Source organism: Cetorhinus maximus, chromosome 15, assembly GCF_964194155.1.
Source record: "Cetorhinus maximus chromosome 15, sCetMax3.hap1.1, whole genome shotgun sequence".
In the NCBI taxonomy this organism is placed as follows: domain Eukaryota; kingdom Metazoa; phylum Chordata; class Chondrichthyes; order Lamniformes; family Cetorhinidae; genus Cetorhinus; species Cetorhinus maximus.
The window spans coordinates 91798482-91815469 of record NC_135893.1 but is presented as its reverse complement, the minus strand read 5'-3'; the positions used below and the strand labels follow the sequence as shown (position 1 = coordinate 91815469).

The 16988-nt window shown below is 41.5% G+C and overlaps 1 protein-coding gene across 1 annotated transcript in view; it reads left to right on the top strand.

Moving 5' to 3' along the window:
- Positions 1–2959: 2959 nt before the first annotated feature.
- The window catches only part of cacna1ha (calcium channel, voltage-dependent, T type, alpha 1H subunit a), a 610320-nt gene continuing 596291 nt past the window's right edge, over positions 2960–16988 (top strand). The window contains exons 1-2 of the mRNA XM_078558934.1: positions 2960–3274; positions 3810–4150. Of these exons, the coding sequence (XP_078415060.1) occupies positions 3831–4150 (320 nt within the window). The 5' untranslated portion in view covers positions 2960–3274; positions 3810–3830. The remainder of the gene's footprint in view (positions 3275–3809; positions 4151–16988) is intronic.

Below are 16988 nucleotides of genomic sequence, written 5' to 3'. Positions count from 1 at the left end.
AGGAAGGCGGACGACATTGTCTTTGGTTCCCACCATAAACTCTGTTCCCTAGCCACAAACTTTATCCTTCTCCCTGGTAACTGTTTAAGGGTGAACCAGACTGTTTGGAAGCTTGGTGTCACTTTTGACCCCAAGATGAGCTTCTGACCACATACCCACGACATTGCTAAGACTACCTATTTCCATCTCCAGAACATTGTCCGATTCTGCTACACCTCAGCTGTACTGCTCCTGAATCCTTTATTCATGCCTTTGTTACCTCTAAACTTTCCAGTGCACTCCTAGCTGACCTCTCATGTTCTACCCTCTGTAAACTTGACTTCATCCCAAACTCTGGTGATTGTGTCTTAACTCACACTACCTCCTGTTCACCCACCATCCCTGTGCTCGCTGCCCTACATTGGCGCCCAGTTATGCAATGTCTCAATTTTTAGATTCTCATCCTTGTTTTCAAATCCTTCATTGGCCTCCCCCCCTCCCCACCCGCCCCTCTCCCCTATCAATGTAATGCCCTCCAGTCCTACAACCCTCTGAGATATCTGCTCTCCTTCATTCTGGCTTTTTGAGCCTCCCTGATTTTAACCATTCCACCATTGGCATCCTTACCTTCAGCTGCCAACACACCAAGCGCTGGAATTCCCTCCTGAAATATTTCAGCCTCTCTTCCACCGTTAAGGCGCTCTTTAAACCGCCGCCCCTCCCCCCCTTTAACCAAGCTTCAGATCATCTGAGGTGACTCAATGTCAAATTGTGTTTGATAACACTCCGGTAAAGCGCCTCGGCACCTTTTACTGCATTAAAGGCGCTCTAGCAATACAAGTAAGTGGCTGTTGTTCCGCAGCATCATTGCTTAAGTACCGAATGTGTGATCCTTATGGTGGCAAATGTGAATCAGCCAGAAAATGTATTTAACATGCATAAAGTAAGTGGAAACTTTTATTGGAAAAACACCTTAATGGCAGGTCGGATGAGTGACTTCACAAAACATTTGGACATGTTATTCTCTTACGTGTTGAATAAGAAGTTACTTTTCTGGTTACTCTTGGCCACTTTTATCACGGACTGAAGCCACCTATGCGTTTAGTAGGTACTGTACGCCCCCCTCCCCCATTCTATACATCTATAACGTGGGAGTGCGTTTAAATTTGGGTCTTCGGAATGAATGGCGCGCGAGTCTTAGAGCGCACCATCTTCAAGTGCATTTTAAATAGGGCAGTCCTCTACCATACAACTCTTAATTAGGAGGCAAAAGCAAAATACTGCGGATGTTGGAAATCAGTAATAAAAACGGAAGATCGGTTAACTCGGTTTCTCCCTCCACAGATGCTGCCAGACCTGCTGAGTATTTCCAGCGTTTCCTGCTTTTGTTTATTATCGTTGATTTGGGGATTCGTTTCACCGCTCACCTCGAACATAGCATTTATATAATAATTATATTTGTGGGATTACCCATATTTATGCCATTCTCATGTCGCGATTTAAATGCTTTCAGCAAAATTCCTTCCATTGAACTGCCTACGCAGTCTTAGCAACGCGCTCTCGCACAAATACCCATGCGCGTTTCACAGTGAATATTCGTTGCTTTCTGGGCTAAAAGTCTGCCTTCATGTCTTACCGAGGTTGTTGGGATACACCAAGTATAATGAATCGAATACTGATCCAATGGCAAAACTTAAAAGCCATGCAATGGTCACCACAATGCAAACAGGGGTCGTGACCAACGTAATGTGCAGATACATTCACATGGCCGTGGTCTCCAAACACGCGTGCTTCACGGGTATCTACAGGGTCCATTTAATAGTTAACATGGTGCTTGTTGGAGATGAGCAAGCAATAACATATAGCTAATAAGAGGCGAATAACCGCAGCCGCCAGCAAGATTCCTATTTGCGGATTCGACCATTAACACAACTGAGCCCAGGTTCCCGGTGTTAAGAAGGCAGAAAGTTCTGAATCTTTTTTTTTTGTTTGCGGTTCGTATATTCGTGTGATGTCTCAGGGAATCCTTCGCTACTCATCAATATTTTGGGTGACTCTTGTTTGATCAGATTTTCCGTGGCACCATTCATTTGTTTCCGTACAGTGATGGAGCCGAAGTTTGATCAACTTAGGTGGGGGGGGGGGGGGGGGGGAAATGTTTCACATTATAGTATTTAGATAGTGAGAACGTCCAGTACTAAGTTTCAAACTTCCTCCTCCAGTCCAAGCGCAAGAAGGGAAACCGCACGCGGTATTAAATGCGAATTGATTTATGTCAAAGGAACCGCTCCAGCCAGGCAACAGCTCTCGTCTCCAAACCATCATTTGCAAACCAAAAATAAAGCAACTGTGATGCAGTGAAACTCACTACTTCCAGCCCCACTAACTCGTAAAGACAGTGAAAACAGATGATGAGATGAGAAAGTCGCGCACTCGCTCAATGATTTATTGTGACAAGGCTGGAGTTTGTTGGGTTGGGGGAGGGGGGGGGGGGATGTGGGGGGCTGGAAAAGTGTCGATTTAAGAAGAATAAAAAAGGGCACGTGAACCGGCATTCCATTTATTTTTCATGCCACCTTTCGGGAGCGAAAATAACAGCTGGGATCCAGGAAACTGCACTCCCCAACTGCATGACAAGCAGCTGGGTCTCCCGAGCATCCATCACCGCACCTGGAGGCAACCCTTAAAACACGAGCGTTTGCAACATATACATACACACACATCAAGAAATATCCTCAGAAAGGGATAGGGCGAATTGAAAATATGCAATTTGCAAAACAAAAATATGCATATCTCTACAGTTGACATAGCAAATGTACGGAGGCGAGACTCTGCAATGGGCTTTCTAAACCTATGGATTCCCTATTGACCTGGGATCCGTTGCTGATTTCACGCCTCCACCCCACCCCCCACCCCACCCCATCCGACCACGGAATCACGTGCCCCCTGTTTGCTACTCTGGCTGGAACAGAACTTTCCTGGTGTTCGGAGGTGAGGTGATAGCAAGGACCGCAAGAAGCCGGCTCTCACGGACACAATTTCTGCTTCTCTTCGCGACCAAAACTCCGAATCGGACCCAGATCTCTGGGAGGCTCTTCCCGCGTGCAAGTCCGATCAGTAACGGTCTACAGTTTTCTTGTTCGTTTGGGCTGTTGGTTGAATCTACATACAGAGACACACATCAGTATGAGATGGCAGTGTAACAACCTGATGTGACTGAGGGAACAGTATTTATTTAATATCGCCGAAAGACAAAGGTTATACTTATGGGAACACATCACTCACCGATATTAAGGTAAGAAATAAACCATGCGTTCCCCTGTCGTAAATGGTTCGATGCTTGTTTCAAAAAAATTGTCAAGGTCCCTTGCAAGTTGGAAAACAATCATTAAACGTACGTTATATTTCAACATAATTGCTTTGCTGGGTTCGGAGACAAACGGAGCAGAACATGTTTAAACCGAGAAATGCCTTAATTCCTTCGTATAATTTGCAATCCAAGACTTTTAGTGGGGCCCATCGCTACGGTATCACGATAGAAAACAATGGGGAACCATTTAGAGGTGGGATCTATCTAACAAGACTATGTTTAAGGCTCTTTCGGTCCACCGCCAAGCGGCACAATTCAAATGGTATGGAATTTAAAAAGAAACAAAGAGCCTGGGTATTGCCTCTTTAAGGAAGCGCAGTCTAAACCAGTCCAGGTTCCCAATGTTAAGAAGACAGAAAGTTCTGAATCTTTTTTTTTGTTTGCGGTTCGTGTATTCGCGTGATGTCTCAGAGAATACTTTGTTACTCATTAATGTTTTGGGTGACTCTTGTTTGATCAGATTTCCCAATTCCAAGCTATCATGACTGATGGCGAGAGGAGACAGCCGGTTCACCCTCTGGGGAGCGAGGATGTCCGGGTCCCGGTGGCCGGCAGATTCCCGGCGGACGCCGAGACTGACAATGGAGGATTGTGCGGCGGCAGCAGTGGGAATATTGCAATGGAAAGTATGGGACCGTTGAGCGGCAGTAGCTTCTCGGCTCAGGAGCTCGGAGCAGTGGAGACAGCGTCAGACCCCGCCACTGAGCAACTCCCATACCCGGCCCTAGCGCCCGCCGTGTTCTTCTGTCTCAAACAGACAACCCGACCGCGGAGTTGGTGCCTCAAAGTGGTTTGTAACCCATATCCTTTTTTTCCCAATGTACCTTTTATCCTATTTTACATAGTGCGAACTTTGAAGAGCCCCAGCGTTGATTTCAAGGTTGCTATGACCATCTAATTCATAAAAAAAATACAAGCTTCAGATTTGCATAGAACCTGCTTTATATTTTACCTGAAGTTTTCATTTTCTTTTAATCCTCACGCGGAGGTGGAATGCTTTGTATCCGCTTCGATTACTCGATTTATATCTGGTTTACGTTTTGAGAACCGTTGTGATCTGTACCGCAAGATGTCCTTGGAAATAAGATGTATTAAGTGGCTCATTTTCTATAAACTCACCAACTATCTTATGGGTTGCGTCTAATATATTTTGGCGTCTATTTTCAGTTTTTCACTTGAAAATGTACTAATGCTGAGGAGAAAAAAAAATGACAAGCTAGCAGTAGATGCCCTGGTGTATGTTCATGAAGATTTATCGCGTGCCTTTGAGATTGCAACTCGCAGCAAACAACCTATGTCAAGTATTAGCTTTAAGGGTGAAACCTATCGGCAGAAATTCAAAATGGACATGTCGTTTCTGACAAACACATTACAGTACCTCAACACCAAAGTACTAGGAATGCTGGAAATCTAAAATAAAAAAAACAGAAAATGCTGTAAGCACTCAGCAGCTCTGGCGGTATCTGTGGTGAGATAAACGGAGTTAACGTTTCAGATCCGTGACACTTGGTCAGAACTAGGAGCACTTAAGAGTTAGAACAGTTTTTAGGCAAGGCAGAGGAAAGAGGGGTGGTGGGGGGTCGGGGAGGGAAGGTCTGTGATAGGGTGGGACGGCAGCAGGGATGATGGTGCAAGGCCAAAAGGGATGAGAGCGGGAAAGAAAGAACATGAGTGTATGAAGGGGGTGTAAATGGTAGCAGCAGATTTTTCACCCACACTTGCTGTCCAAAAACGAAAACCCTACCCCCACAAAAATATATTACAATACTTGCCTCATCCTGACTTTGTAATGAGAGCATGGGCAAATAGTATTCCCACGGGCAGCCCGAGCATCCTGCATTTAAAATTCAGCATTCTGTATAGGGGGACCAAAATATTCGTGACACTTTACACCGTTAAAGTCGAAAGATGAATACAGAAATGTGCAAATAGAACAGCGACGTACCTCGCACCGATGTTTTCAACGAGCAATAGCAGAATAATATTTACTTTAAAAATGTGCATTCAGTCTTGACTGGTGCCAACACTATACGGGTGTACGCTGTACCAGGACAGCCTTTAATTGATCCACAGATGGCTATAACAGTATCAGTAGCAATGGGTGCGTCCAGCGTAAGGACTTTTAAGGCTGGTTTCTGTTCAAGTGCATTTTGCCGGCTGAGCACGGGCCCCAAGCCAGACCGAGCGACCCACAGAGGCTCATTGCAATGCGCTCACTGTCGATGTGGTTGCTCCAAGTGCTCGAGATTGGCCATTGCCCCACGCGTCACATTTCCCCATTCGGTGGGGGTGGTTTTCCCCGTTGCCCCGCAGCTCAGGCCACGCGCCCGGCACGTGCGGCAAGGCGGGAGCCGGAAGTCACGGGGCTGGGCCCGGCGCCTGCGCACACGCCTGAGTGGCAGTTGAGGTACAGACGTTGACAACAAACATGGCCCAGGTTGCCTGGACGTGGCTGCCTTTCTCGGAGATAATCGTTTGCATTTTTCCACCTTCACCCTCTTGGAATGCTCCTCTCCCAGAATGGCTAGAATTTGGTAAAAGGATATGATGCCAGTAACAAAGCAGTATTGTAAGTGTTTTTTTTTCGAGAAAGTAAAGTATAAAAGCATATTTGAAATGTAGCACCATTTCAAATTGACACCTTTAGTAGGCTCATGTCTTAAGTTGTATTCACCCAATTTCTTTTTGCCATACAAGCTTCCAAGATATCTGCACTCATCTAATTCTGGCTTCTTGAGCATTCCAGTTTTAATCGCACCACCATCGGTGGCCGTGTCTTCAGCTGCGTAGACCTTACCTAAACTCTGGAATTCCTTCCCTAAACCACTCCACCTCTTTACCTCATGTTCCTCCTTTAAGACTCTCCTTAAATCCTACCTCCTTGACCAACCGTTTGGTCACCTGTACTGATATCTCCTTATACAGCACACTGTTCAATCTTATTTGATAATGCAGCTGTGAAGCACCTTGTGATTTTTTCATTAGGTTAAATAAGCCATATAACTGCAGTTTGTTGTAATGTCCAATCTGTCATTTATTGTGTCTTTTCTAGGATTGTTTGAGATGATTAATTAGCGTACTTATGTGTTGCTTGTTTGCCTATTAACCATTTTTTGGGTAATTTTGCCACTTACGTGTTGGAAGTTGACATACTACAATTATAGTTCCAGTGCAATCAGATTACTTGTGGTTAAAACATAAAATATAATTCAATAATTAAATGTTAAGGCATATTGCACTTTGTTTTGTCCTTTAGTAGCTTTGCAGTGATGGTACTATTTGAAAATTATTGTCTATTTACCAATGATACCTCTCATTCCAGCATCTCCTGCTTACATAAGAGTTATATATGTTTTTCCACGACAATATATTAATTAAATTGTTGCCAGATGTAACTTGCACATGTCAAGTGTAGATTAGAAATGACCATTAGGTGTAACAGTTCAACGTTGGAGGTTTGTACCCTTTTGTAGCAATAGAGTACAGCTTCTCAACACAATTGACTGTTTGCAGGTTTTAGTTTGATCTATCTGGAGAAAAAAAAATGATTGGATGGATTTTCTGTAAAGTTATAGGCAGATTATCCAGGAGTAAGTGTGAATGTTGGGATCATAGCTTGATTATTGTAGTTGCAAAGGTAACTATTCATTTCATAAACCCTGGGATTAAAGCATAAACCTAGTTTCTGCATTACTGAAGGTTTACTGCAGTTCCTTTTTTAACTTTGGGACTTGATATGAAATGACTTTCAGTGTAACTGTCATTGAGTTGACATTGCTAAAAATGACTGGATTTGGTGTTCAGGCAGTTCAGCTTCTGCATTTCAGCTCCCTCAGGCTCAGTGTGTTTTTGATTTGGGTGGAGCATCTTAAGAAAATGCTTGCTACTGGATGCTCAATAAAGATTGCCGCAAAGAAACATCCTAAAAGGAACATGAGATCAAAAACCACATTCACATGCTGTTAGAATCAATTTGATGTCCTGATTACCAGCTCATAATGTAATTAATGGTAGCTCGGAGCTACAAACACAAAATAATATTTTCATGAATGCAGTTTCATAGTATCATGATATGATATAGCACAGAAGGTGACCATTTGACCCATTGTGCCTGTGACAGCTTTTTGGTAGAGATATACAATTATTTCCACTCCCTGCTCTTCCCTCAACCTTTTCCCTTCAATTATTTATCCAATTCCCTTTTAAAAGTTGCAACTGACTCTGCTTCCACTGCCCTTTCAGGCAGTGCATTCCAGCTCACTGAATAAAAAGTTTCCTCGTGTTGCCTCTGATTCTTTTGCTAATCACCTTAAGTGTGTGCCCTCTAGTTACTGACCCTTCTGCCACTGAAAACAGCTTCTCCTTATTTACTCTATCAAAACTGTTTATGATTCTGAACAGCTCTATCAAATCTGTTAACCTTTGCTCTGAGGAAGACAACCCCAGTTTCTCTAGTCTCTCCATTTAACTGAAGTCTCTCATCCCTGGTACCATTCCAGTCAATCGCCTCTGCAGTCTCTCAAAGGCCTTGCACATTCTTACAAAAGTGTTCTGGAGTGGACTGCTCATTCCCCTGGAAGGAAAGCTGGGCGGCAGCCAACACTCCAGAGAGAAGCTCACCCCATAGTCATAACACGTTGGGGGCAGGCTAAACAAAGTGAGAGTTGGACCTCCACCTGTCAGTGGGAGAAAACTCTTTCGAGTTATCAACAGTCACAGATTGCAACTCTTTCGAGTACAATCACAGTTCTTGGTTTCCGGGAGTGGGACATGAACCCACAACCCTCTGATTCAAAGGCGAGGGTGCTATGAACTGAGCCACAGCTGACACCTCTCAGTGGGAGGAAGTCTCACGCTCAAGAGCTGCTGGCCAATCAGATTGGCCAGCAGCTCAAGCAGTCCCGGCAGTGCCAGATCTCAGTAGTGGGCACTGCTGGGACTACAAGAAGGAACACGAAGGAGAGAGATGGCTGCTGCAGAAATGTATGTCCTAGGCTTTTAGAGGGGTGAGGATGGGGGTGGTGGGATGGGCAGTGTATTATCCAGGCCAATAGGCTTGCTAACAAGCCTAATTGATCTTTATTTATTTCTTTATTTAAATAGGCAGGCGGGCTGCTGATTTCAGCCCCTGTCCACCTAGAGTATTATGGGGGTCAGCTCGGGGGTGGGCTAGCATTTCAACATATTTTACGTGCCCCCTCCTCAGCTGACAACATACCCAGTGGGGCACCACAAAATCCAGCCCAATACTTCAGCTGAAGTCTAATCAATGTTTCATAAAGGTTTTTCATAACTTCCTTTCTTATGTATCCTATATCTCTATTAATACAATCAAAACATTCCAAATACTTTTTAAATGGCATTCTCAACTTGTCTTACCATCTTCAAAGATTTGGTTTCATTATTCCTCTACCTGTCTTAGAATTATGTCATTTGGTTTATATTGTCCCTTCGCATTCTCCCTATCAAAATGTATTGCATCTCACTTCTTCATGCTAATTTTATTTGTCATTTCACCTTTCCGTCCAGTTCACCAGTCTGTCCATGTACATCTGAAGTCTTTATCCTTACATTGTTTGTTACACTTCCTAGTTTTGTGTCATCTTCAAACTTTGAAAGTATACTCTTTATAATATATCCAAAGTCCAAGTAATATATAGCAAAAAGAGCAATGGTCCTAATACTGATCCCTGCGGAACACCACTGTATACTTTCCTCCAGTCTTGAAAACAACCATATGCCACTATGCTCTGTTTTCTGTTCTGTCACCAATTTTGTGTACACGCTGCCACTGTGCTTTTAATCCCATGGTCATTAATTTTGCTCACAAGTCTATGTTGCTTCATGAGATGCCTTTTGAAAGTTAATGTGTAGCATCAACTGCCCTCATAAACCTTCACTGCTACTTCATCAAAGAGCTCAAACAAATCCTTCAAACATGATTTTTCTTCAACAAACCTATGCTGACTTTCATTTATTAACTCATATTTTTCCAAGTGCCGATTAATTTTTGTCCCTGATTGTAACTTGGATGATACATGCTTCCCTTTTTATTATTTTTGTATGCTAGGAACAGATGGTGGTAGTGTGCTTTAGAGAGATTCCAACTCATTGCTGCATTAGTTTTCATATGCCAAGTGGATTGTTTTGTGTGACCTTTATAATGAGGGGGGCTGTACACTGACACATTTAAATATTTCTATATGAGTACAAAACATTCTCAATATCTAATATATTATAGCAATCAACTTGGAATATAATATGCCATGGGAAACATATGAATGATTGTGAAGAAATAATATGGATGGCATATTAGCAATTGAATATTCCACTGCACTCATAAATACATATAGTCCTGCCTTAACCTTGATATAATAACCTAAGAGACAAAAACTGAGAAGCTTGCAGTGAATCTTGTTTAGAGTTCTTCCAAGGCAGTCTGTAAATAGATGATTTCATTTTAAATATCCAGATATTTGTGTTTTAGTAGGTATAACTCTATTTTAAACCAACATAAATGAATAAGATTGCTGGTATATATCATGTTCATTAAATATCCATATGCATGTACTTGGGAACATCACTGTAATCAGCATGTGTGTGAATAGAAAGTTTAAAAATGTTTTAACACTCTAGGTTTTGCAAGTGTTTAATACATATAAAGTGCACAATGGATCTATTGGTAGTTAGACAGCTGATATTATTTTTCTCATGAAGGCACTGTGTAAACAACCTTGGTGATTTTATGATGGACTTAAATACATAAATTTTGTGTGAGGAAAATTTTGTTTTTCTGTTGTCTGTCTATCTATTTTTAATAATCTGACATATAAATTTCAAGAAGGCCATTTGGCTCCTTGAGTCCATGCTGACTTCCAGAAAGCAATGCAGTCAGTCCCATTCCTCTGCTCTATAGCCTTAGTCCTGCAAATTTATTTCTTCAAGGGCGCACTCAGTTTCATTGAGCATCCCCATTCCACCAGCCTCGTGAGTAGCAAATTCCAGGTCTTAATATTCACTGCATTTAAGGTTTTTCCTTGTAACACCCACCCCCCGCATCTCTTATCAAAATCCTTAAACCTGTGTCCCCTAACCCTTGTACCATCAGCTGATGGGAACATTATTTCCTTATTTTCCATATCTAAACCTCTCATAATCTTGTACACCTCTATCAAATCTCCTCTCAATCTCCTTTGCTCCAAGAAGAGAACAACCCCAGCTTCTCCAACCTAACCTTGTAGCTAAAATCTTGTATCCCTGAACTTATCCTGATAAATCTCTTCTGCACCCTCTCAAGGACCCTAACATCCTTCCTAAAGTGTGGTGACCAGAACTGGTTGTAGTACTTCAGTTGTGGGCTAGCCAGAGCTTTATAACGGTTCAGCATAACTTCCCTACTTTTGTACTCAGTACCTCTATTTATGAAGCACTAGGTCCCATAAGCTTTGCTATCCACACTCTCTATATGTCCTCCCGCAAAGATTTATGCACATGCACTGCCAGGTCCCTTTGCACACTCTTTGGAACTGTGCCATTAGGTGTATATTGCCTCCCTCTATCCCTTCTGCCAGAAATACATCACCTTATTCTTCTTTGCATTAAATTCCATTTGCCTCTTGCCAGCCCATCTTGTAGCCTATCTATATCCTGTTGCAGTTGATTTGTATAACTCCCATTGTTTTAAAAATTCCACAATACTGGGTAATAAAAGCAGAACTTATTTGGTCACTGGAACTCAGTGGGCCTGATAATGCATTGTGTTTAATACTGTGTAACATTGCATTGTAAAACAGTATAACCTCTGACCCAACATGAGCAATGACGTGGGAGATCTGCCAGTGCTATAAAACAACCCTGATGCATTACACCCACTGTTCTCATCTATTTTTATGATTCCCAAAAATGTTACATAGAGAAGCTGCTGTGGTGGCATGTTAGTTACCATGCTGTTTCTCAGATTCTTGCTTAAAAATACATATTTTTGATTTCTGTTAAGGACTGGAAAGAAAGTCCTGTCAACAGGTATAGAAGTTTTTTCAAAAAACATACTTTGAAATACAGTGAAGTACTTGAAATTTGAAGCTATTGTAGTCTGAAGTGTCATACACCTAATGTCTTTGTGCATTGACTGTACAGTTTTTCAGATATTATTAGCACAATAGTATCTTTGTATTGTGGACTAGTGAGAAAAGATCAGTCACTAGATAAATATTAAGAATACCAAGCAAGCTTTAAAAGCATTGCATCACTTTTATTGCCTATGAAGATTTATTATTGCAGGTAAAATAGATAACCTGCACACATAGAATAACATTTTTCACTATAACATCAGTTATAACTGCTAAATGGAGAGAGAGGGAGAAACACAGACTGATCTTTAAAGTAATTCCCACTTAACTTACAATGTTCCAATTAGCTACAATGTTAGCTAAATGCATATAGAAATATATGGACTGGATTTCGTGGTCAGAAGTGAAGCAATGGTGCCTGTTGATGTAATCAAAGAAAGCTGCCCTCAAAAATTTAGTGATCTCGGTGGTGTGGATTTCCCATTTTCCAAAGGTAATCTGAATCTGAAGCCGAGTCAAAGTCATCTCTTGGTGTCCAACAACAGTGATGTCATCAAACATAGTAGGTAGCCAATCACACTGAAGTATTCTCATAGACAGCAAACTAGAAAGTAAAATGCGCTGATTATCCTTCACTTTAAATTTTGCAGAGCATGAAGTGGATGGGTTTTTAATTATTTCATGGGATGTGAGTGTTGCTGGCAAGGCCAGCATTTGCTGCCCATCCTTAATTGCCCTTTAGTTTGGGACATATACATACGTTTGAGATAGTAACTGGATCATACAATGGACATTAATTTTTAAAAAAAATATGTGGAACTTGTTACTTGTAGAAACTGATAACTTCAAAGAAAAATTTCATTTCCCAGTGACCGACTCAAAGGATCACACAACAAAATTTCACGTTTTAAGACTTTTACTGTAACAAACACACTGAAATCAACATCGACTAACATTATTTAGTTGGGAACTAATACAGTAAACTACAGAACAGATTTCCCCACTTTAACCTCTTAACACAATAGAAAATCCAACGTCACATTTATATGTTATACAGCACTCTCCAAAGACATGTCGTCTCAAGTTTAAAGTCCACTCCTCTTGGCGTTTCAGCAGACTCTCTTCCTGTTTCTCTAAGGTGAATCTTTCAGTGTCCCTTTAAACTAAGATCTTTTTACTCAACCATTTGAGCATAATCGAATGGACACCTCATTTTAAGGTTGTCTGGTGACACTGTGGTCTTTACACAATCCTTCTTTCCTTGAACATGCATTTGGTCCTTGCCAGCCTGGGTGGTGAACCCAAAAGCAACCCCTTCGTTTTGACTGGCATATAGCACCTGTTGTGGGTTCTTTTTCCCCAACTTCTTTGGTCTGACTTTCTCTGGGAATCTGCCAGTGGAAAGAGTAGCTGCTTCTCCCTTTATATCCAGGTGTGAAAGCTGCCACTTGGGTTTCAATAGGATTTGACCTGGGTCCCTATCCCCCAGCAACCAAATCACATGGGTGTGTTACCAGGCAGAACTAATAGGAGATCACATGCCCCTTTCCACTACTCCATTTTACCGTGAATTAAAAAGCAGTTTAAAACATTTTATAAAACTTAACATTCATAACAAACTTTCCATCATAATGAATAAATTTGACAATCCACAAGAAGCAATCAGGGTCAGAGGTTTTTGAGTCATTATTATGAATTTAGTATGCTGTTATTTAGTATGCTGCTAATAAAATCCAATTACACCTCAGGCAACAAGTTGGGACTAATCATGTTAAAGGGTAGATTCTCGTTAGTTCATTGATTTTTATTTGATTGCAGTTTGCGGGGACTTCAACAGCGCACCCTCTGAAGAAGTGTAGAATCACTGACAGCAACTTCTGGATTTCTGCGTTTATCTGCACACTACAGACTCGAGAAATTGCTATCAGTTTCAGAGGAATAATGACTGCAACGCTGACAGTTTTGCTGTCATTACTACCGCAAGATCCAGGCCAACAGCTTTGTTAGATGACTTGGTGGCTTTGAAATACAAAGCAGATTTGCCACCTTTATTGTTGCTGATAGTTTTTGCGAACATGTTTTATTTTGCAGAACCAATTTGAAAAATGTATAGAATAAAGGATCTGGCGTCTGAGGTGTAAAGCTTCCTAAAATGGAAGGAAAACTATAACAACACAGAGGTGTAAATTATAGGGGCTGTTTTTCATGGCTCAGAGTTCCCTGGAAACCAGTAAAAGCTTCAGATTTGCAGAGGCTTATACTGACTAGAAATGTTGAGGTACTGTTGTGCAGAAAAAAATGTTTATCTTGATTCTTAAACCACCAGTTTCTAAATAGATTTGATGTTTATTCAATATATGTTTGATTTAATGTGTGAATGTATGTGTTTCTTTGTGTATGTTATTTCTGTTATTCACCAGTTTCCTCTCCCTTAACCCACTTTCTCTCTCCCCTTCTTCCCATCTACCTTCACCCTCTCTCCCATATCCCCCTCACTCTGTCCCCCTTTCCCCTCTCACTCTCCCTTTCCCTCTCAACCCTCAGCCACCTCTCACACCAGCTCAGCCCCTCTTGCCCTTCTCTCCAAACTCATACCATTCCCCAGCACCCTCTGTCACCCTTTCCCTCACGTCCTACCCTCTCATCTCCTCAAGCCCTTCTACTCTTGCCCCCTCATGTCTTTCCCCTCTCACCCTTCCTCTCTCACCCCTCTTGCCCTTCCCCTTTCAACCCTCACCCCCTTGCCATTCCCAGCTCACACCTCTCACCTTCCCCTGCTCAACTCATCTCACCTTTCCCCCCTCTCACCCTCTCTCACCCTTTCCCCAGCTTGTCAGGGGGATGGGAACCTGAAAGGGAATTCAGATAGGAGAAAAACAAAGCTGGTAATGGAAAGTACAAAAATAGTAAACAAAAGTGGAAGGCAGCAGAAACATATGTCAGCATCAAATAGAGTCCAAAATATGGAATAATATTAAAAAGGCAGAATTAAAGGCACTCTATATTTAAATGCACAGAGTAGTCACAACAAGGTAGTTGAATTGATTGCACAAATAGAAGTAAATGGGCACAATCTAATTGCCATTATGGAGACTTGGCTGCAGGTGGCCAAGACTGGGAACTGAATATTCAAGGATATTTGACATTTAGGAAGGACAAGCAAAAAGGAAAAGGAGTTGGGGTAGCGCTGATAATAGGGGATGAGATCAGTACATTAGTGATCTTAGAGCAGAAGGACAAGATCTGTTTTGGTGGAGCTAAGAAACAGCATGGGGCAGCAAACATTGATAGAAGCTGTTTATTGGCCACCAAACAGCAGTGGTATTTAGGGTATGATGGAAATTAGAGGTGCATGTTACAAGGGTAATACAGTAATCACGGGTGACTTTAATCCACATATAGACTGGGTAAATCTAATTAATACTAATTATGTGGAGGGCAAATTCCTGGAATGTGTATGAGATGGTTTTCTAGAGCAGCATGTTGAGGAACCAACTAGGGAACAGGCAATTTTAGATCTAGTATTCTGCAATGAGAAAGGAATAGTTAGCAGCCTTGTTATGAAAGAACCTTTAGGGAAGAATCATCATAATTTGATAGAATTTTCCATTAAGTTTGAAGATGATATAGTTCAATCCGAAACCAGGGTCCTAAGTTTAAACAAGGGAAACTATGAAGGTATGAGGGACAAGTTGGCTGTGGTGGATTGGGAAAATACATTAAAAGGTATAATGGTAGGCAGGAGCAATGGCTAGTACTTAAAGAATTAATACATGATTTACAACAAATATGCATTCCTTTAAGGCACAAAGACCCAACAGGAAAAGTGAGTCTAAGAAAGGAAGATAAAGAATGCATTAGATCAAAGGAAGAGGCTTATAAAGTTGCCAAAAAAGTAGTAAGCCTGAGGATTGAGAGCATTTTAGAATTCAGCAAAAGAGGGCCAAGAAACTGTTAAAGATAGGGAGAATAGGATGTGAATGTAAACTAGTAAGAAACATAAAAACAGACTATAAAAGCTTCTATAGGTATGCATAAAGGAAAAGATTAGCAAAAACAACTGAAAGAAATTAGTAAAACAGTACTGGAAAACTTAATAGGACTGAATGTTGATAAATCTCTGGGACCCGATGATCTACAACACAGAGTGTTGAAAGAGGTGGCTATAGAGTTAGAGGGTGCTTTGGTGATCATCTTTCAAAATTCTATAGGTTCTGGAACGGTGTTTGCAGATTGGAAGGTTACAAATGTAACCCTACTCTTTAAAAAAGAAGGGAGAGAGAAAATAAGGCACTACAGAACTGTTAGCCTGACGTCAGGAGTAGGGAAAGTACAAGAATCTGTTATAAAGGAAGTGATATTGGGACACTTAGAAAATAATGATCTGATTGGCCAGAGTCAACATGGATTTATGAAAGGGAAACCATGTTTAACAAACCTGATGGAATTTTTTTGAAGATTTTCCTAGTAGAATAGATAAGTGAGAAACAGTGGACGTAGTGTATTTGGATTTTCAAGAGGCTTTCGATAAGGTCGCATACAGGAGGTTAATAATCAAAATTAGAGCACATGGTAATATATTGGCTTGGACTAAGGAATGGTTAACGGACGGAAAACAGAGAGTAGGAATAAATGGGTCCACCTCAGGTTGGCAGGCTGTGATTAATGGGGTCACAAGGATCAGTACTTGGGCCACAGCTATTCACAATCTATATCAATGATTTGGATGTGGGGACCAAATGTAATATGTCTACATTTGCGGATGACTGAGAACTAGATGGGAATGTGTTTTTGAGAATGATGCAAAGAGGCTTCAAAGAGATTTAGATAGGCTTAGTGAGTGGGCAAGAACATGGCAGATGGAATATAATGTGGATAAGTGTGAGGTTATCTGTAGGAGGAACAGAGGTGTAGAGTATTTCTTAAATGGTGAGACATTAGGAAGTGTTGATGTCCAAAGGGACCTGGGTGTTTTTGTTCATAAGTCACCGAAAGCTAACATGCAGGTGCAACAAGCAATTAGGAAGGCAAGTGGTATGTTGGTCTTTGTCGTGAGAGGATTTGAGTACAGGAGTCAAGATGTCTTGCTTCAGTTGTATAGAACCTTGGTTAGACCACACTTGGAGTATTGTGTACAGTTTTGGTCTCCTTACCTAAGGAAGAATATACTTGCTATAGAGGGAGTGCAGCGGAAGTTCATCAGATTAATTTCTGGAATGGCGAGACTGTCACATGAGGAGAGATTGAGGAGACTGGGCCTGTATTCTCTAGAGTTTAGTAGAATAAGAGGTGGTCTCATTGAAACTTACAAAATTCTTAAGGAGTTTGACAGGACAGATGCAGAAAGGATGTTTACCCTGCCTGGGGGAACAGTGGTGGGGGTCAGGGGTGTGTCTACAACTAGGGGACATATTCTCAGAATAAAGGGCAAATCGTTTAGGACTAAGATGAGGAGGAATTTCTTCACTCAGAGGGTACTGAATCTTTGGAATTCTCAACCTCAGAGGGCTATGGAAGCTCAACCATTGAGTATGTGCAAGACAGAGATCGATAGATTTCTAGATACTAAT